General features: G+C 44.2%; 1 protein-coding gene across 1 annotated transcript in view; it reads right to left on the bottom strand.

Moving 5' to 3' along the window:
- The window catches only part of LOC115142319 (collagen alpha-1(VII) chain-like), an 89,273-nt gene that overhangs the window by 33,069 nt on the left and 34,479 nt on the right, over positions 1-21,725 (bottom strand). The window contains 36 exon segments of the mRNA XM_065001808.1: positions 480-515; positions 5,228-5,308; positions 5,490-5,525; positions 7,229-7,288; positions 7,506-7,577; positions 7,709-7,741; positions 7,913-7,948; positions 8,098-8,133; positions 8,340-8,384; positions 8,666-8,701; positions 8,797-8,841; positions 8,939-8,974; positions 9,934-9,993; positions 10,077-10,148; positions 10,282-10,335; positions 10,474-10,500; positions 13,686-13,799; positions 13,909-13,983; positions 14,089-14,142; positions 14,244-14,279; positions 14,705-14,776; positions 15,148-15,261; positions 15,372-15,416; positions 15,523-15,549; positions 15,694-15,732; positions 15,938-16,113; positions 16,302-16,445; positions 16,956-17,082; positions 17,177-17,313; positions 17,428-17,577; positions 17,741-17,860; positions 18,112-18,258; positions 18,392-18,523; positions 18,890-19,036; positions 19,918-20,049; positions 20,277-20,420. Of these exon segments, the coding sequence (XP_064857880.1) occupies positions 480-515; positions 5,228-5,308; positions 5,490-5,525; positions 7,229-7,288; positions 7,506-7,577; positions 7,709-7,741; positions 7,913-7,948; positions 8,098-8,133; positions 8,340-8,384; positions 8,666-8,701; positions 8,797-8,841; positions 8,939-8,974; positions 9,934-9,993; positions 10,077-10,148; positions 10,282-10,335; positions 10,474-10,500; positions 13,686-13,799; positions 13,909-13,983; positions 14,089-14,142; positions 14,244-14,279; positions 14,705-14,776; positions 15,148-15,261; positions 15,372-15,416; positions 15,523-15,549; positions 15,694-15,732; positions 15,938-16,113; positions 16,302-16,445; positions 16,956-17,082; positions 17,177-17,313; positions 17,428-17,577; positions 17,741-17,860; positions 18,112-18,258; positions 18,392-18,523; positions 18,890-19,036; positions 19,918-20,049; positions 20,277-20,420 (2,897 nt within the window).

Raw genomic sequence — 21,725 nt, 5'->3', positions numbered from 1 at the left:
ATGCTATTGTCTGCTATTGTCTCTAGACTCCACCAATCCCCTGTCAGATGAGCAGAGGGTCTGAGGCGTGACTGAATCATGTGACAATAATACACATCTCTCACTCACCAATATTAATAAAGAGAATGGGTGCCAGAGAGAGAAGTGGCATTCAAACATGGAACACTTTGAATGGAACTGATAGAACCAGATAAGGCAATAAGGGAGTGACAGAGAGAGACAGAGAGATAGAGACAGAAACAGATCGCGAGAGCGAGCGAACTTTGGAACTTTTATGAGTAAAATGTTTACAGTAAATGTATTAATTGTTTATTTCACATTTGTTTATTACCTATTTCACTTAAAAAAATATGTTTCCAATGCCAATAAAGACCTTAAATTGAATTGAATTGAAAGAGAGAGAGAGAGAAAAAGAGATATCATGGTTTGTCACAGGACAAATGATATATAGAGAGCTGGAAGGAGAGATTGTTTCTTACGGGAGTGCCTTCGTCACCCTTGTCTCCTTTGGCTCCCTGCAAAACACAGTGATCCATAATTTAGTCCAATCATAGGGGGAGAACACCACACTGACACAGTCAAAATACATCAAACTTTTAAAACTGAACCACACAACATCACATAAGGCAATGGTAAGAATTCAGACCCCTTCGCCTTTTCCACATTTTGTTGCGTTACAGCCGTATTATAAAATTGATTAAATACAATTTTTCCTCATCAATCTACACACAATACCCCATAATGACAACGTGAAAACAAGTTTAGAACACTCCTTAGCACATTACTTAAAAAAAAAAAAAAAACTGAAATACTTTATTTACATAAGTATTCAGACCCTTTGATAAGACACTCGAAATTGAGCTCAGGCGCATCCTGTTTTCAATTGATCATCCTTGAGATGTTTCTCCAACTTGATTTGAGTCCAGCTGTGGTAAATTCAATTGATTGGACATGATTTGGAAAGGCACATACCTGTCTATATAAGGTCCTACAGTTGACAATGCATGTCAGAGCAAAAACCAAGTCATGAGGTTGAAGGAATTGTCTGTAGAGCTCCAAGACAGGATTGTGACAAGACACAGATCTGGCGAAGGGTACCAAAAAATGTCTGCAACCTTGAAGGTCCCCAAGAACACAGTCATTCTTAAACGGAAGAAGTTTTGAACCACCAAAACTCTTCCTAGAGCTGGCCACCCGGCTAAACTGAGCAATTGGGAGAGCAGGGCCTTGGTCAGGGAGGTGATCAAGAACCTGATGGTCACTCTGACAGAGCTCCTGAGTTCCTCTGTGGAGATGGGATAACCTCCCAAAAGGACAACCATCTCTGCAGCACTCCACCAATCAGGCCTTTATGGTAGAGCGATCTAGAAGAGCTCCCTTCGGTCTCAACGTAGACTTTGATCTGAAGCCATTCTTGTGATTATTGTGACTTTGCCATTGTAATTGTTTGTAAGCTTGTGTAGTCAAATTAATTTATGATCGTATGCTATCCATTTGTTGTTTGTATGCTGTTCTTTGTCTACCATTTTAATATTTGATAATTAACCAATGATATTAGGCCACTTTTGGCCATGATTACAGACACCTGTGTCTTTTGCCACTACATAAACGAGTCATCCCGCAGTGTTTGTGATTATACCCTGATGAAGACAGCTTGGCTGTCGAAATGTTGGTAATTAAATTATTGCATCTGAGCTCCAAGAGTGTGCGGCTGTCTTTTATCTTTATGGTAAAGTGGCCAGACAGAAGCCACCCCTCAGTAAAAGGCACATGACAGCTTGGAGTTTGCCAAAAGGGACCTGAAGGACTCTTTGACCATGAGAAACAAGATTCTCTGGTCTGATGAAACCAAGATTGAACTAATTGGCCTGAATGCCAAGCGTCACATCTGGATGAAACGTGGCACCATCTCTAAGGTGAAGCATGGTGGTGGCAGCATCATGCTGTGGGGATGTTTTTCAGCGGTAGGGACTGGGAGACTAGTCTGGATTGAGGGAAAGATGAACTGAGCAAATCCTTGATGAAGAGCGCTCAGGACCTCAGACTGAGAAAAAAAGGTTCACCTACCAACAGGACAACGACCCTAAACACACAGCCAAGACAACGCAGGAGTGGCTTTGGGACAAGTATTGGAATGTCCTTGAGTGGCCCAGCCAGAGCCCAGACTTGAACCCGATTGAACATCTCTGGAGAGACCTGAAAATAGCTGTCCAGCGACACTCCCCATCCAACCTGACAGAGCTTGAGAGGATCTGCAGAGAAGAATGGGAGAAACTCCCCAAATACAGGTGTGCCAAGCTTGTAGTGTCATACCCAAGAAGACTAGAGGCTGTAATCGCTGCCAAAGGTGCTTCAACAAAGTACTGAGTTAAGGGTCTGAATACTTAGGTAAATGTGATATTTCTGTTTTTTATTTGTCATAGATTTGCACAAATTTCTAAAAAACAGTTTTTGCTTTGACATTATGAGGTATTGTGTGTAGATTGATGAGGGGAAAAAATGATTTAATACAATACTTTAGAATAAGGTTGTAACGTAACAAAATGTGGGAAAAAAGTCAAGGGGGTTTGAATAATTCCCGAATGCACTGTATATAGAAAAGAGATTGCGGTAGACATGAAATAGACTTAGTAGTAGTAGTATTGTTTAGGTATTATTCCAAAAAGTAGTTGTAGTAATAGTCATTAGTGGTGATGTACCTCTAGTGTCATCAGGGTATGAGGGGGAGAGAGATAGAAAGAAAGCCTTATATGACTGGTTAGGTTATCGTTATATCATAACAACACTTACACAACAAAGAGGTCAGATTTAGACACACTGTATTAGTACAGTTATTATTTGCACTGGAATGGCAGTATGACATTCATTCCCTTTGTGGTACAGTCTTGAATAACATACTAATAGTTTAATTGTCACCAACCCATTCCTAGTCAATCACCAAACATTTCTGTGAAAAACTCAACGATAAAGCCTTGCGTTCCTATGTTTTTTATTTGTTTCACACTGTGGGTGGTAGATGCACCTGATTCAGCAGCCCTAGCATCAGGAAGGCAAATGTTCCCATTTTCAACCATTTCATGTAGAACTTCGGCCTACCCTTGTCAGGCCCAGAGGGAAAATCAAGTGCACTTATAGGCCTCCCACTGGCCAATCAGATAGCTCAGATCACCGTGTCTGTACAGTTTCCTCGCACTATAGACTGTAAAAAGAAGCCTCGAACAGATTTGAAAACTTTTAAAACCATGACTAGAGAGAGACACAATGAATACAGCAAAGAGCTGCTGAGTTTATGAGTAAGTTCATGTTTCATTTGTTATTCAGCACTGCCAACACTTTGTTCGACGCAAAAAAAAAATGTTGCCTGCATTACAGTTGGCTATATCGGTCCGTTAATACAGGACTAGTAAAGGCCCAGTGCACCACTTTGTTTGCCCGCACTACAGTCAGCTATACCGGTCCGTTAATACAGGACTAGTAAAGGCCCAGTGCACTACTTTTGTAAGAATAAAAAAAAATATATATATATATATACAAAAATTTACATTCTTACTTTTCAGGGCCTGCTGCAGCAACCTCAGCATCCCTACTTCCCATGGCTATGTTTAAGTTGTTATTATTGGCAGCTTGTGTCTTTTTTTATATCAAGGAATATTTCACTTTCTCTGGCCATAGGAGTAACAACATGAATTGGTGCATGAAGCAGAAATAATGCAGTTTGACTTAAGTATTGCCATGAGCTAAACGTCTGTCCCTTTTCTCATGGAGGAAGGGAGAGAGCCGGGACGGTGAGTCGGGTGAGAGGCAGCCTCACCGCTGTTCCCTCCCTCAGATGCAGGGCATCAGTCCAGCAAAAAAGCAATTTATTATACTCACTCAGCTGTGCCTCACAAGTAATACAACAAACAATCTATTACCAGTGTGATCATATACCTACATTTTTTAAATATAATGTCAAAATGGTCTGAGAAGAACAACATTGGCAGTGCAATTCAAGCGTAGCCAAAATGCAGTGATAATATACAGTCGTGGCCAAAAGTTTTGAGAATGACACAAATATGAATTTACACAACGTTTTCTGCTTCAGTGTCTTTAGATATTCTCGTCAGATGTTACTATGGAATACTGAAGTATAATTACAAGCATTTCATAGGTGTCAAGGGCTTTTATTGAAAATTACATGAAGTTGATGCAAAGAGTCAATATTTGCAGTGTTGACCCTTCTTTTTCCAGACCTCTGCAATCTGCCCTGGCATGCTGTCAATTAACTTCTGGGCCACATCCTGACTGATGGCAGCCCATTCTTGCATAATCAATGCTTGGAGTTTGTCAGAATTTGTGGATTTCTGTTTGTCCACCCTCCTCTTGAGGATTGACCAAAAGTTCTCAATGGGATTAAGGTTCTTGGGAGTTTCCTGGCCATGGACCCAAAATATCGATGTTTTGTTTCCCGAGCCACTTAGTTATCACTTTTGCCTTATGGCAAGGTGCTCCATCATGCTGGAAAAGGCATTGTTCGTCACCAAACTGTTCCTGGATGGTTGGGAGAAGTCAGCTGGTCCTTTTGTGGCAAAGCTGAAATGCAGTGCAAATGTTTTTTTTGCAGTGCAAATTCAGTTCATTTGCATGGCAACGAGGGACTTTGCAATTAATTGCAATTCATCTGATCACTATTCATAACATTCTGGAGTATATGCAAATTGCCATCATACAAACTGAGGCAGCAGACTTTGTGAAAATTAATATTTGTGTCATTCTCAAAACTTTTGGCCACGACTATATTGGTCCTGTAGCCTACTGCACGAACCTCATCACTGCAGAACTGTTTTTAATTGGTTAATGTTGCATAGGCTTACATTTTTGAAGTCATGTTTTTAAAGAAATCTGAGCGGTAGATCTCGGGTTGCATTTCGGCTCAGAAAGTGATTCTGGTTCAGAAAAGGTTGGTGACTACTGCTCTAGGTTGATTGAACTGGAGAAATAAAAGTGTAGATGTAAAAAGGTAATGGGCCCAGTAGTGAAGAAGCAGAGTTTGAGAAAATACAATAGGTATAACATAATAGTAGTATAGTTATAACAGAGTAGTAGTATTAGAGTGATAACAGGTCGTTAGCGCAGTAAGTGACTACTATTGAAACAGGGATGATTTGCATTGGGTGCGTGATAGTATAACATGCAGGGGTTTGGCAGAGGTGAAAAGCTCCAGGGTCGAATGGGTAGTGTCTCAGACCTCTTTCCCTGGGATGCCATTCTTTCCTGCGGGTCCGGCTCGTCCTGTCTCCCCTCTCTCTCCTGGTTCACCTGAATCTCCCTACAAAACCAATAAGAACACATCAGCTGGACACGACACAGTAGTTTTACTATGAGAAAGCTAAGAATTACTTACAAGAATGTACAAGTTACTTTATGAGAAAGCAACACTGATGCAACAGAAATACTAAATAGAAGTTCAAATAAAAAAAGACAAAAGCCAGTCAAGGCAAGTGTCTCACCTTGATCCCCAGTCTTCCAGCTAAGCCAGAGAGTCCCTAAAGGGGAAAGAACATGTTTTTAGGTGTTTACAGACTGTCAGTCTGAGTATGTAGGACATGACCTACATGCTGAGCATCTTTCAGCAGCTACACAGGGAAGCTCAATGAATGATACCTATGTTTTACAATATACCTTTGGGGGCTTTCTGCAGAGACAGTACCAGTCAAAAGTTGGGACACACCTACTCATTCAAGGGTTTTTCTATATTGTAGAATAACAGTGAAGACATCAAAACTATGTTAAACAAATCAGAACGACAGATTTTTACCTCGGGGATTCGATCTAGCAAACTTTCGGATACTGGCCCAACACTCTAACCACTAGGCTACCTACCACCCCTTCATAAGGTAGTCACCGGGAATGCATTTAAATTAACAGGTGTGCCTTGTTAAAAATGTATTTGTGGAATTTCTTTCTTTCTTAATGATTTTAAGCCAATCAGTTGTGTTGTGACAAGGTAGGGGTGGTATACAGAAGATAGCCCTATTTGGTAAAAGACCAAGTCCATATTATGACAAGAACAGCTCAAATAAGCAAAGAGAAACGGCAGTCCATTATTACTTCAAGACATGAAGGTCAGTCAATCCAGAAAATTTAAAGAACTTTGAAAGTTTCTACAAGTGCAGTAAAAACCATCAAGCGCTATGATGAAACTGGCATTCAGGAGGACTGCCACAGGAAAGGAAGACCTAGAGTTACCTCTGCTGCAAAGGATATGTTCATTAGAGTTACCAGCCTCAGAAATTGCAGCCCAAAACAATGCTTCACAGAGTTCAAGTAACAGACACATCTCAACATCAACTGTTCAGAGGAGACTGCATGAAATCAGGCATTCATGGTCAAATTGCTGAAAAGAAACCACTACTAAAGGACACCAATAAGAATACAAGACTTGCTTGGGCCAAGAAACACGAGCAATGGACATTAGACTGGTGGAAATCTGTCCTTTGGTCTGAGTCCAAATCTGAGATTTTTGGTTACAACCGCCATGTCTTTGTGGGACGCAGAGTAGGTGAACGGATGATCTTCACATGTGTGGTTCCCACCGTGAAGCATGGAGGAGGAGGTGTGATGGTGCGCAGGTGCTTTGCTGGTGACACTGTCAGTGATTTATTTAGAATTCAAGGCACACTTAACCAGCATGGCTACCACGGCATTCTGCAGCGATGCACCATCCCATCTGGTTGCGCTTAGTGGGACTATCATTTGTTTCTTAACAGGACAATGACGCAATACACCTCCAGGCTGTGTAAGGGCTATTTGACCAAGGACAGTGATGAAGTGCTGCATCAGATGACCTGGCATCCACAATCATCTGACCTCAACCCAATTGATATAGTTTGGGTTGACCTGGACCACAGAGTGACAGAAAAGCAGCCAACAAGTGTTCAACATATGTGGGAACTCCTTCAAGAATGTTGGAAACGCATTCCAGGTGAAGCTGGTTGAGAATGCCAAGAGTGTGCAAAGCTTTCATCAAGGCAACGGGTGGCTACTTTGAAGAATCTCAAATATAAAATATATTTGATTTGTTTAACACTTTTTTGGTTACTACATGATTCCATATCTTATTTCATAGTTTTGATGTCTTCACTATTATTCTACAATATAGAAAACAATAAAGAAAAAAAATGTATATCAAGAAGATTTGTAGCTTAGATAAAGACTGATAAATTATCACAGCTTCCTCTGAACTCACCCGATCCCCCTGCTCTCCTTTAGATCCAGCCTGGCCAGGAGAGCCAGTACCTGGGGAACCCTGGAAGAATGAAAGAGGAGAGAAATTAGAGAATGAGAGACAGTGAGTAACAGAAAGACAGATGAACAGCATAAAACACTGATACCCGCTTGCATAGAGAACATCATTAAATCCCCTGTACACACACACATGCCGAGCACAAACACACACCACCGAAGGGCATGGAGTGCCTGTTTCATGCAGCGCACCATCATGTAACCTGTGGGTACCAACTCACTTTTTCACCTTTCTGGGCTGGATCGCCCTTCTGGCCCCTGGGCCCCTCTGGACCTGGCAGACCCGGCTCACCCTGAGGAAAGAGAGGAGGGGGAAGAGAGAATGAGTCTATGGAGAATGTGTTGTAACTGTGTCCAGTACATCAACATATCAACCATTAATATGGAGATGGGAAGTATGAGGAAGTAAAAGTGAGAAACTTGCCTGTTCACCTTTCTTCCCACCTAATCCTGGCCCCTGGATGTGTAGAAATATACAAAAGGAGGAAATATCATTACATTGACCAATACTGATCTCTGCCTTTTCAATTCATGTAGAGAAGTTCTTCCATAAAAATCCATAAAAATAAAACATATCGGTCCATCTAATTATGAGGCATCAAAATAAACCATGTATGAGGTGACTCACACTCCGGCCAGGTTCTCCTTTAGCGCCCTCACTGCCCTGGAGACAGACAGGTTAGGGTGTTTTTATCTGATGTTCATCTATGTTTAGTTGATGTCATTGTTCTGATTACATTATATAGTTCACTCATGTTTATTTTGTGGAGATTCAATTTAAATGATCAGTCAGTCAGACAGTATTAGCCTCACCTTCTCTCCTGGTAATCCACTGGTGCCAGGCAAACCCTGTGAGCAAGTCAACACACACTTACTCACATATACACACACACATGACTCACACACTCACGCATTGTAATAAAATATCACAAATATTTAAAGACTCTGCATGCATCATCAAATCCTATAACTGAACAACATCAATCAATAGTGGTGGGTCACGATGTGAAGATGACTCAAATCATGTAGAGGTACAGTAAGACATGGTTACTCACCCTCAGGCCTGGAGCCCCTGTAGAGCCTGGCTGTCCACTCTCCCCCTGAAACACACAGCGCCACACTGTGGTCAGAACAACACACAGCATGACAACCCTCAGCAGGCATTTCCGATACCTGTGACCTTCACGCTAATACAAATGGATTCGGTTCAGTGTAGGAGTAAAAGTGAGCGAGCAAGGATAAGGATAAATACTAGTGAACACATGAAAACGTAAAACAAATGTGAAACTCCTATACTGTAGCTGTACAATATCTAGCGTCATGGTCATGAACAAGGTCACAGTGAAAAGAGGCATAACCAAATGCATGGTACTGTACTCACCCTCTCCGCTGCCAAGCCAGCAAGTCCTCTCTCCCCCTGGAAAGACAACACAGTCAGTTACAACCCACAGCAGACAAACCAGTTTAACAGCAGCAGTCTAACTGGGTTAGAGGGGCTGTATCCATACTCACCCTGTCACCTTGTGATCCAGGTTCACCTGGCTGGCCCCGGTCCCCCTGAGAAGATAGAGAGAGCAGGGTCATCCATCCACCCAAACCCACCCAACCACCCAAATATACATTCTATTTGATTCAATGTTTTGCATTGTCTAACCTTGAGTCCAATGCTCCCAGCAGGCCCACGGGGACCCTAAAACACACAAACGTGTTGGAATATGTTGTACATGACTTGAGTATGTCCTTCATTTTACAGTAAAAATATATTTATGTACGCATGTATGTACTGTACAAAAGTATGTGGACACCCTTTCAAATTAGTGGATTTGGCTATTTCAGTCACACCCGCTGCTGACAGGTGTATAAAATCGAGCACAGAATTGCCTTACTGAAGAAAGAGCTCAGTGACTTTCAACGTGGCACCGTCATAGCATGCCACCTTTCCAACAAGTCAGTTCGTCAAATGTCTGCCCTGCTAGAGCTGCCCCAGTCAACTGTAAGTGCTGTTATTGTGAAGTGGAAACGTCTAGAAGCAACAACGTCTCAGCCGCGAAGTGGTAGGACACACAAGCTCACAGAACGGGACCGGCAAGTGCTGAAGCACGTAGAGCGTAAAAATCGTCTGTCCTCGGTTGCAACACTCACTACCGAGTTCCAAACTGCCTCTGGAAGCAACATCAGCACAATAAATGTTCGTTGGGAGCTTCATGAAATGTGTTCCCATGACCGAGCAGCTGCACACAAGCCTAAGATCACCATGTGAAATGCAAAGGGTCGGCTGGAATGGCTCACTGCCATTGGACTCTGGAGCACTTAAAAAGCATTCTCTGGAGTGATGAATCACACTTCACCATCTGGCAGTCCGTTTGGGTTTGGCGGATGCCAGGAGAACACTACCTGCATAGTGCCAACTGTACAGTTTGGTGGAGTCGGAATAATGGTCTGGCTCTGATTTTCAGGGTTTGGGCAAGGCCCCTTAGCTCCAGTGAAGGGAAATCTTAACGCTACAGCATACAGTGACATTCTAGTTGAGTCTGTGCTTCCAACATTGTGGCAACAGTTTGGGAAAGGACCTTTCCGGTAACAAAATGTGGAAAAAGTCAAGGGGTCTGAATACTTCCCGAATGCACTGTATGTAAATGTGTATCCTACCCGATCACCAGGCTCTCCTGCCTTCCCAGACAGTCCTGGCAACCCCTCTGCACTCTCCCCCTGAAACATAAAAAACACTCAGTGCACACACATATACTGTACACACACAGGCGCACACACACAGGCACACACACAGTACCAACCTTGTCTCCTTTGGCTCCTTGTTGTCCTGTAGATCCTCTGAGACCCTGAGCTCCTGGGTTTCCATTAGACCCCTGAACACAACAAGATATGGTAAATAAGTCAGTTATGGTAACACATCAAACCATAGATGTGTACAGTATAATTATCACCCCAGAGATCTGCAGGATACAAATGTAGGCACATATACACACACGTCGAGCTTACCAGTGATCCCTTCTCCCCCTTCACAGCCAAGCCACTGCCCACTCCTGGAGGTCCCTGTCAGCAGGACAAACAGACACACAGACAGAGAGAGACAGATAACAGAGAGGTCACAATCATTATGCCCCATCATTCCTCCAGAGATGTATGCAATGAATCTACAAGACAAGCTAGCGATAGCCCTGTACAACTCACCCTCTCTCCGGTGCTGCCCTTGTCTCCCTGAAAGGAGAGAGGGAGAGGAAGAGAGCAAGAGAGAGTGGGATAGAGAGAGAGAGAGAGAGAGAGAGAGAGAGAGAGAGAGAGATGATTAGTGATTGAGCTTTGTAGTTTCGCAGACTCTACATCCCAGTATAGGAATACATTTTGAATTCTAGACACGCACACGTGCGCCAACACACACCCACAGAAACACGCACACAATGCCAGTCTACTGCACTATGACAAAACATCAAGGCCTCTCTAAGTCTAAAGATGCTGGTTGTCAAGGAAACTGATGGAAGGGCATGATCAGGTGGAAGATGAAAACATAAAGAGGATGGTGACAGATATACTCAAAGGCAGAGAATGAAAAGAACCTAGAAATTTAAAATGTAATCCCACATTATCGTATCACAACCATACTGTTGGGGGGTTACTCTTAGGGTGAAGATATATTTTACATGAGGAAGTAAAAGATATATGAACATCCCTCACAGCACTTCAACCATTCCAAGTTAGAACCATCTGAGAACTTTTGAAAAGGGGGCATGTTTTTGGGAGAAACTTGAATTGAACTTGAACTGATAAGGTGCCTGTTAGTGGTGCGCAGGTCAGCTGTTTGTTCACCGCCCACCCGCCCGCAATTGCTAATAATACCATATCAGCAACCGCCTGACTTTATGTGATCAAGTGAAATCTGAGGCCCTATAATTAGAAACATGTAGCTTCTCTTCTGTCATTACGTTGCCCTAGAAGACTAAATAAACCCTTGCCCAACGGAATAATTTAATAGATCGATATAATTTTTATTTTTATTTTTATAAATGCTTCCTAAGATGTTTAGGAACTTGGGAGAAAATACAATAAAGCAACCAAAAAAAACGTGAAAGGTTTCCTACGCAAAATGTCCAATTACATCAGTTTGACCAGTTGTAAGGGAAAAGAAAGCTGTGAAAACGACCCAACATGTTTCTGATAAGATTTCAGTTTGGCATACTTTATGTGGTTGAAATACTATCAGCTTTTATGATAAAGCACCTCTACAGATGCTATCTAACTGAGCATTGCATGTTCTCAAGATGCAGAAGAAAAAAAATATATATTTCTCCACTCCTGTTCCCAAGTACAAAACACAATATTTAATGACCCTAAACCCATCCCCCTTGCAGATATAACTGCGGGCACTGCGGGTTATGAGTCAACCCCCGCATCACTAGTGCCTGTAAAACGAGTAACAGCTCTTTCACCTCAATGTGGCCATGTCAAATCAAATCAAATGTTATTTGTCACATGCTTTGTAAACAATAGGTGTACGCTAACAGTGCAATGCTTAATTATGCCTCCTTATCCAACAATGCAGAGTTAAAATAAAAATGTGACATGAGGAATAAATAGATGGATTAGCTGACAACATCAGGGAACCGATGCAAGCGCTTTAATGGGGCAGAAGTCTGTACGTGTTGTGATTCTGGATGGCCAGCTAGCAACTGACGATGACAAGAAACTGCCATGTGGGGAATCGTAAGTGACTCGTTCCATCTAGTTTCATTTTGATCTTGATACCATGTCTTGTTTTGAGGTGTTTTGACTGATTTCATGTCAATGTTATAATGGCAAAAATTCACGAGCGAGCTAACCAACAACTGTAGTGATGTATTTGAGAGACAACAAGTGCTTTTGTGCAAATGTATTTATGTTTTCAAAAAACATTGTAGACAAAATATAGTTTACATGTTGTCAACCATCTAAGCCAGGGGTAGGCAACCCTGGTCCTGGAGTGCTGCAGGTACTTCATGTTTTTGATTTAACTGACCTAGAAGACCAGGTGTGTTGAATTTAGGCAATCACTGAACTGATAAATTAGCTCAGTTGTTCATGTGTGGTGCATAGTTGGAACAACATCCTACAGTACCAGAGGCACTCCAGAAACAGGGTTGCCTACCCCTTGACCCAGTTTGTTTTGCCCCATAGTTGCACAAACGTCAGTTTTGTTGCTGAACAACCAACCCATCTATACACAATAACATGCCTATATACAGGGAGTACCTGTCAACGTGCATGGTGCGTGGTAACTACATACATATTTTTAGTTTTTAACTAAGTCAGTTAAGAACAAATTCTTATTTACAACAATAGCCTAGGAACAGTGGGTTGACTGCCTTGTTCAGGGGCAGAACAACAGATTTTTACCTTGTCAGCTCAGGGATTCGATCTAGCAACCTTCCAGTTACTAGTCCAACGCGCTACCCACTTGGCTACCTAACACCCCACATATAGGTAGGGTTAAAGTGACTAGGCAAGAGGATAGATAATAAAGAGTAGCAGCAGCGTATGTGGTGAGTGTGAAAGTGTGTGTGTGTGTATGAGTGTTTGGCATCAGTATGCATGTGTGCACATGTTATGCGTGTGTGAGCGTATGTAGTGTGTGTGTGTTGGGCTGTCAGTGTAAACATGTGTGAGTGTGTGGGTAGAGTCCAGTGTGTGTCAGTGTCAGTACAAGAGAGCAAAAAAGGGTCCATACAGGTAGTCTGGGTATTTAGCTATTTAGCGGTCTTGTTCAGCAGCCTTAATATGGCTTGGGGGTAACCACTGTTCAGGGTCCTGTTGATTCCAGACTTGGTGCACTGGTACCGCTTGCCGTGCGGTAGCAGAGAGAAATGTTGGGTGGGTAGAGAAATGTTTTTGGGCCTTCCACCACCTGGTATAGACGTCCTGGATGGCAGGGAGCTCGGACCCAGTGATGTACTGAGCCGTACTCACCACCCTCTGTAGCGCCTTGCGGTTGGGTGCCTTGCAGATGACTTACTAAGCAGTGATGCAGCCAGTCAAGATGCTCTCAATGGTGCAGCTGTAGAACTTTTTGAGGATCTGACAGCCCATGCCAAATCTTTTCAGCCTCCTGAAGGGGAAGAGGTACTGTCGTGCCCTCTTCACAATTGTGTGGGTGTGTGTGGACAATGTTAATTCCTTAGTGATGTGAACACTGAGGAACCTGAAGCTCTCGACCCGCTCCACTACAGCAGCCCCATTGATGTGGATGGGGGCGTGCTCGCTCCTCCATTTCCTGTAGTCCACGAAAGGCCCTTACAGGTTATACAGGTTACAGGCTGCTGGTACCCCTCTGCTGGTACTCATCTCTTTCTCCCCCCCATGTGTTCTGTTACTAGTTACTGTGTCAAGGGCCAGACCTGACCAGGGTAACTGACCTTAATGGAGAGGCCGGGGGTGCCTGGTATCCCTGGGCGACCATCCTGTCCAGGGGTCCCTGCAGGTCCCACAAAGCCCTTGGCCCCGTCATTCCCTGGACGCCCTAGGGTACCCTAGGTAACAGAGAGAACGTCATTCATCGTCATTCAGAATTATTTAAACTGAAGAGAATATGACTTACCATCACACGTGTCAGACTGTGTGTGTGTGTGTGTCTCTCACTGGTATTCCTGGGATCCCTGGTTCCCCTTTCCTCCCGGGCAGACCTCCTCCTGAAACAGCTGACCCTGGCTCACCCTGGAACAACACCAGAGAAACAGCTTTGTGAACATCCAACACACACACAGCAGATGGGATTACCTACAATAGTTCACAGAGGATGAAGAGATGTGCTGTACTCACCCTGTCGCCCCTGTCACCCTTTGTCCCTGGTGTTCCTGTAACCCCAGGATCACCCTGCCACAGAGAAAACATCAAACTTCATAATACAACAACACACACATAAAGACAAGATACAGTATAAACAGATCCCATTGGCGTTGCTGAGGAATACTCACAGGATCTCCTCTGACACCCGATAGCCCCTGTGAACCCTGAAAAAGACAAAAGAGCAAAACATAAATAGCAAAACATAAAACAATATTTTGTTAAACCACATCTACAGCAGGTTGGACCAATTCAGTGGCAATGTGGTTAGAGTGCCACCCTGAGATTGAAAGGTTGGGGGTTTGATAACTCCAAAAATGGGACCAGATGCCTCTCTGCTTGGCACTCAGCATTAAGGAGATGGATTGGGGCTAAGGCCCTGCGACAGCCTAGTGTCCTCTCCAGGGGATGTACTTGTACATCAAGCTGCCTGCCCCTATGGGCCACTCAGAAAAGGCTTACATACTTACAGCAGGTTGACCATCAACTACTTACAGTATTAGAACATCAGGATAAAAAACCTATGTTATTGGCAAGTTGATTTACACATTGTGATTGCCCCTGGCAGTAACTGTGGCCCCTGACTACTCACCGGGACACCTCCAGGGCCTGGAGTCCCTGGTCGCCCTGGCAACCCTGGATTCCCATCCAGACCAGGAAAACCCTGGAGAATAAACAACAGTAAATACAGCAGTACAGATGTAGGATCTTAATTTGAGCCAGTTTGCTACAGCAGGAAAATAATCCTACAGCAGGAAAATAATCCTACAGGAAATGTGGATTATAATGAACATACATGTTTGAAGAGGTTGATACATTTTTAGTTGGGTTAAATCAAATCTGACATTTTAAAGTGGAAATTACAAACTTTAGAAGCCTTTTTAAACCTCAGATACACTACAAGTTTGCATATCCTCAGCAACATTCTTAGCAACAAGAGTGATCAAATTAAGATCCTACATCTGTTCACTACATCACTACAGCAGTACACTACAACAGTACAAGTGTTGAGTATAAGTGTTAATGTGTACTCACCCTCTCCCCCTTCTCCCCTCTGACCCCCACGGAGGGGTCCTCACTTCGGCCAGGCTGACCCTGTCGCCCCTCAGGCCCTCTGGGGCCCTCCCTGCCAGGCAAACCATCACGACCCTGGAAATCACACACACACACACACACACACACAATCTCAGTTGATGATACGTGGATGCTAATGTTTGAGCTATCAGTATTAGATCAGTAATCAGTGGTGAAAGACTCACAGGCTCTCCTTTGCGTCCGTCAGCACCGTCTCTTCCACTCTCTCCCTGTAACAGAGTAACTGATCAGGACATCTGACACAACTACTGACCATAGAGCTTCCAAGACAACATACAGTAACAGAAAATGGTATTAAAACAATTCAATTGTTACCTTTCCTCCTCGCTCCCCCCTGTCACCCTAGAGAGTAAAATGGACAGATATGAGAGATAGCAGGGCAAAGAGGGATGAAAAAGAGAGCACACAGAAGTTGAAAGGTGTGGTGAGAGTGTAATGATGGCTATGTGTGTGTGTGGATGGATGAGGTAAAGTACAGTAACTCACCCGAGGACACTGTACGGTACACTGCTCTGTCACTGGCCCCTGATATAGAAAACAGCAACATACACACTGAGACACAGAGCACTCCACCATATTGTTGTCACTGAGTCCCTGGAAATGATTCACTGACTGACCGGGAGAGGCTACATTGACAGCAAAATCATGGGATCTACAGCATGGTCTGACTTCTAATCTCTCTCTCTCACCTCCCCTCCCCTCCCCACCAACTTTTCCCCTCTTATCTCACCACTCCCTCTGGTATCCTGGCGACGCCACACAGCAGGTCAGCCAGGTCGGCGTGCAGGGTGCCCAGCTGGGTGGCATCACGGGCATATAGAATGTTCTGGGTGCTGCCATCTGTCACTGCCTGGCGCAGCTCCTCAGAGTCCGCCCTACCTATACCCACCGCCAGCACCGTCACTCCTGATACACACACACACAAAATATTGGGCATGTTTCTATTTATTGTTCAAAATGTTAGTTTTAAAACAGTGTGTGACAAGGGACTGTAGGTTAAAATTGACTGTAGAAAATTCCATTAGTAGAGATGTGCAGTTGCTGTATATGTGCTTGTGTGTTTAATGCTCTCAACACAGTCTGTGTGAGGCTACCTGAGGCTTTGACAACACTGGCTGGGACAGTGATGTTGTCGGAGGATTTTTCATCTGCAATGATCACCACCGCACCAGGGACTCTGGGTCTACGACCAGCTGTGGGGCTGAGAAGGAACTGTCTGGTGAAAGTCATTGCCTGGCCTGCAGGGGGAGATATACATTTAAATATCACCATAGAGATGTATAGAGATCTCAACTTTGTATCTGTGCCATTATGGTATCTGTGACAGCATTGGAATCGCCACTGAGGTTATATCTATTTTAAAGTAGTACGTTTTCTTCTTCTTTTGATGTTTGAAAAAAGTGTATAGCTAATATTGGTGATTTACTGCCACCTGCAGTCTTGAACCAAATGTTATGTGTCATTCATTTATTGTGGCCACTAGATGGCGGTGATATAGCTTAAAACCATTTACAAACTAGGCAAACCAATTTGAAGAAGGCAATGCTCTGAGCATTGGCTGATCGCTCCCAACCTATAGAAATCCCCACCAAGTTAACACTAAAATGGCAGAAGCCCTCAATGGCAATGTCCATGCAAAAACGGGTTATTTGAAGTAAGGATCTCTATACCTCTCAATGTTACATATACACATGCACAGGCATCCACACTCACACAAACTCACACAAGTACGTACAAAACACACACACCTATAGCATTCCCTGGGCCATCCTCAAAAGGCGTGGACAGGATCTCCTGAAGCAGCGTCTCACTGTTGCTATGGCGATTTAGCAGGAACCAGACCTTGGGTCGGGCGCTGTACACTACAATCCCCAGCTGGAGGATACAGAAAGAACATGCCACAGAATCACACAGAAGAAAACTAGCAGCCAACACACACATATCACAGACGTCTGTATGTGTACAGTACCTGTGAGTCCCGTTCTCCAATGGTGGTGAGGGAGCCAGCAGCGCTGGTCAGGAGGGAGAGCAGAGAATCAGCCAGGCTGGCCCGGCCCCTGGAAGCTGGAACCAGGAATACCACGTCGAGACGACCACCCACACACACTGAAGACAGAGACACAGTGAGAGAGGAGGGGTTGGAACATAATGGGCCAGTATGAGGACTAAGGAGAAGGGATGGAATGGAGTGACTGGTTAAAAAGGAGTGATCAGTCTTACCAGTGCGTTCGTCCACTGAGGTCTCAGGGCCCACCTCCCTCTGGAAGTTGGGCTGCAGGGTGAAGCGGTATCTCAGGCCCAGACGTAGCCCTGTCACCCTGTAGGAGCTGGATGACCCAGGCAGCGTGGTGGATTGACCCGGACCAGTATCTGGTTAGAGACCAAACACACACAGGCACCCACACAGACAAGTACGTACAAGTACATACACACACAATCACACACAAACAACGATTAGCGATCAACCTTTCATTGTGGAACATAGTCAATAAACTACCAAATGTGACCCCATTATGCAGTGTTTTTGTTTCACCTCTCTCCTCTTTCCAGCGCAGGATATATCCTGTGGCACCAGTCAGTGGAACCCAGCCTAACAACACAGAATTCTGGGTAACCTCTGCCACACGCAGACCTGTTACAGGCTGTAGGGGAGCTAAAGGGAGGAGAGGAGGAGTGAGTGATCAGTTAAGAGAGAGACAACCGTATGTGAGTGACTTCAGTAATCGTGTGATAGAGAACATTAAGAGGTTGTGACTATACAACAGTTAGAACCTATAGCCATAACCACAAAAACCTTGGGCTTTTATAAGGTTTGATCTTAGTCTGGTCACATGGCCAGGAAAACTCCAGTCCATAACTATAGTGAATGAAAGGAGAGGAGATGGTGTGGGCAGAGAAGTGTACCTGTGGAGGCTGTGATAGTGACAGCTTGACTCTCTCTGTCCCTGAAGATGGCAGCCAGCCTCATTGTGTAGCTCACCCCAGGCCGCAGACCATCCAGGTCAAACGAGGTCGCATCTCGGCGTATCAGACGGCTCGATTCAGCCTCACCTGCATGGAACCAGTAGAGAATATTAGAAAACGTAAATAAATATTAAATTGCAAACATTTGTTTGGATGAGCATTTTATCTACATACCTGTGTGTGTGTGTGTGTGTGTGTGTGTGTGTATGTGTGTGTTTACCCAGGGCTGATCTCCAGTAGAGGCGGTACCCTGTGACCCCAGCCATTCCTCTCCAGACCAGACGCAGCACCCTTGGGGTAGCCTCCAGCACCCTGACTCCCTCCACACGGTCCACAGCAACAGGTTCCCCAGCTACACACACACACACACACACACACACACACACACACACACACACACACACACACACACACAGAAATGCACAATGAGCAAGGAAATACTGAAAAAATTGAAAGAGGGAACACAGTACAGAGCAGTACGCTTTCCAGTGAATTCAGGAAGTACACTGACATTCCAATTATCTTCAGTGCTTTTCAATGAGGACCATTTGGAATAGGAATTTAGTTTACTTTGTGATTTGACTGTAATTTACCCCAACCTTGCTTCATAGTAATTCTGTAAAGTTGTACCTTCCAATGTTTTCATATCCATTCTAATCAAACAGAGGTACAATGTAACTGCACAGTCTCTTTTCTTTAAGACTGTAGTGTAACTCACGTGTTGTGACTCTGACAGAGACTGGGGATCCCTCTCTGTTCTGAACCAGGGCCATGACCTGCACCTCATACTGAGCCCCTGGGTCCAGCTGCTCCAGGTCCACCGCTGTGAGGTCACCACCTACCAGCTGACTCCTCTCCTCCCCACCTATACCAAGACAGAAGGGGTGGTGGTGAGTGGGCTGGCACAAAATGGCTGCCATGTTTTATTAATACACAGCAAATTCTCCACTGTTAAATCAACAGTGACAGTGTGACATTTAACACTGGTCCAGTGTCTATACGGAGTGTTAAATTAACAAACTGCTTAGGTTCAAGCCTTATGTACATATTTCCCAGAGAGCTTTGCCTTTCGTGTGAAGTGTAAAATTACCACCTACGACTGTATTTGTTAGTGACAAAGACATATATCCATCCATTTTCATATATCCATCCATTTTCAGGCAATCCTAGTGAGATCCTAAGTGAATATGTTATCATTAAAATGTAATTATTTAACACAATACAAAGCATAAAGCCTTAGACTCTTATGGGTTAACTAGAACAACCTTTCAGTAACGGATGCAACGTCTAAGTAACAGAAAAATGTATACTATTTATATTTGAGTAACACAAGGTGAATTAGTCAATCAATGCACATACAAAAACATAGAAATTGAAAACAGCAATTCTAAAAATCCACCTGCATTAGAGGATGCTGGTAAATATGATAATGATGGGTGTGGTTTTGGTTTAACACTGGTTATTAACACCAACAGCGGGGTTATTTTACAACAACGAGTGTTAATTTAACATCTGAATCAACACTAGAAATGTTACACCGAAAACTCAACACGAGGTAACACTGGCCAATTTTCTGTGTGTGTGTGTATATATATATATATATATATATTTATGTTAAGTGTGGCTGGTGGGAATAGAGGTAATTCCTATATTATAATGAGCTATGGATAGTACACTATTTAATAATGAAACATAATGGGAATATCATTCACATTTCAAAAGAGTAAAGCTAATCAAATCTCTCACCGTCAATTCGCTTCCAAGCCACACGATAGGCTGTCGCTCCCTGCACGCCCACCCATGTTACTCTGACGACCTCACCGCGGGACTCTTGGGCTTTGAGTGAAGTCACTGTTCCCACCACCAACTGGTCTGACTCTTGAGGACAGAGAAGTGGAAGAGATCAGTCACCAATTTACAAGCATTGTTCTATAGGATAGCACTCGTTTAATTAATTCAATCAATTTTTTTATTTACTAAGTGAGGGCTAAGTGAAGCTGTTACCATATTGTTGACAGTTAACCAACTCATTCAAATCTACTATGGGTTATCAAGAAGAGAAGGGGTTAGGGGTCAATTTGGTAATGGAGTGATAGGGTACCTACCTGTTCTGGTGTTCAGGGAGGTGGGGTATCCTTCCCGAGACCCAATCAGTGAGGAGACTGAGACCCGGTAGGAGGAGTCTTCCTGAAGGCTGTCGATGGTGAAGGAAGTGACATCAGCGGCCACCGTGCGGGAGGACTCCACTCCTGTAGACAGATGGGGTCAGGCCATAAAGAATGATAGAGAAAGCATCCCTCAGCGAAAAAAAAGAAATGTCCTCTCACTGTCAACTGCGTTTATGTGTAAATATTTGTATGAACATAACAACATTCAATAACTGAGACAAACTGAACAAGTTCCACAGACATGTGACTAACAGAAATGGAATAATGTGTCCCTGAACAAAGGGGGTGTCAAAATCAAAAGTAACAGTCAGTATCTGGTGTGGCCAACAGATGCATTAAGTACTGCAGTGCATCTCCTCCTCATGGACTGCACCAGATTTGCCAGTTCTTCCTGTGAGATGTTACCCCATTCTTCTACCAAGGCACCTGCAAGTTCCCAGACATTTCTGAGGAGAATGGCCCTAGCCCTCACCCTCCAATCCAACAGGTCCCAGACGTGCTCAGTGGGATTGAGATCAGGGCTTTTCACTGGCCATGGCAGAACACTGACATTCCTGTCTTCCAGGAAATCATGCACAGAATGAGCAGTATGGCTGGTGGCATTGTCATACTGGAGGGCCATGTCAGGATGAGCCTGCAGGAAGGGTACCACATGAGGGAGGAGGATGTCTTCCCTGTAACGCACAGCGTTGAGATTGCCTGCAATGACAACAAGCTCGGTCCGATGATACTGTGACACACCGCCCCAGACCATGACGGACCCTCTACCTCCAAATCGATCTCGCTCCAGAGTACAGGCCTCGGTGTAACGCTCATTCCTTCGACGATAAACGCCAATCCGACCATCACCCCTGGTGAGACAAAACCGCAACTCGTCAGTGAAGAGCACTTTTTGCCAGTCCTGTCTGGTCCAGCGATGGTGGGTTTGTGCCCATAGGCGACATTGTTGCTGGTGATGTCTGGTGAGGACCTGCCTTACAACAGGCCTACAAGCCCTCAGTCCAGCCTCTCTCAGCCTATTGCGGACAGTCTGAGCACTGATGGAGGGATTGTGCGTTCCTGGTGTAACTCGAGCAGTTGTTGATGCCATCCTGTACCTGTCCCGGAGGTGTGATGTTCGGATGTACCAATCCTGTGCAGGTGTTGTTACACGTGGTCTGCCACTGCGAGGACGATCAACTGTCCATCCTGTCTCCGTGTAGCGCTGTCTTAGGCATCTCACAGTACGGATATTGCAATTTATTACTCTGGCCACATCTGCAGTCCTCATGCCTGCTTGCAGCATGCCTAAGGCACATTCACGCAGATGAGCAGGGACCCTGGGAATCTTTCTTTTGGTGTTTTTCAGAGTCAGTAGAAAGGCCTCTTTTAGTGTCCTAAGTTTTC

The sequence above is a fragment of the Oncorhynchus nerka genome, linkage group LG15 (assembly GCF_034236695.1).
Source record: "Oncorhynchus nerka isolate Pitt River linkage group LG15, Oner_Uvic_2.0, whole genome shotgun sequence".
Classification (NCBI taxonomy): Eukaryota; Metazoa; Chordata; class Actinopteri; order Salmoniformes; family Salmonidae; genus Oncorhynchus; species Oncorhynchus nerka.
Note: the sequence above shows the minus strand (reverse complement) of the source record. Positions and strands in the feature narration are given on the sequence as shown.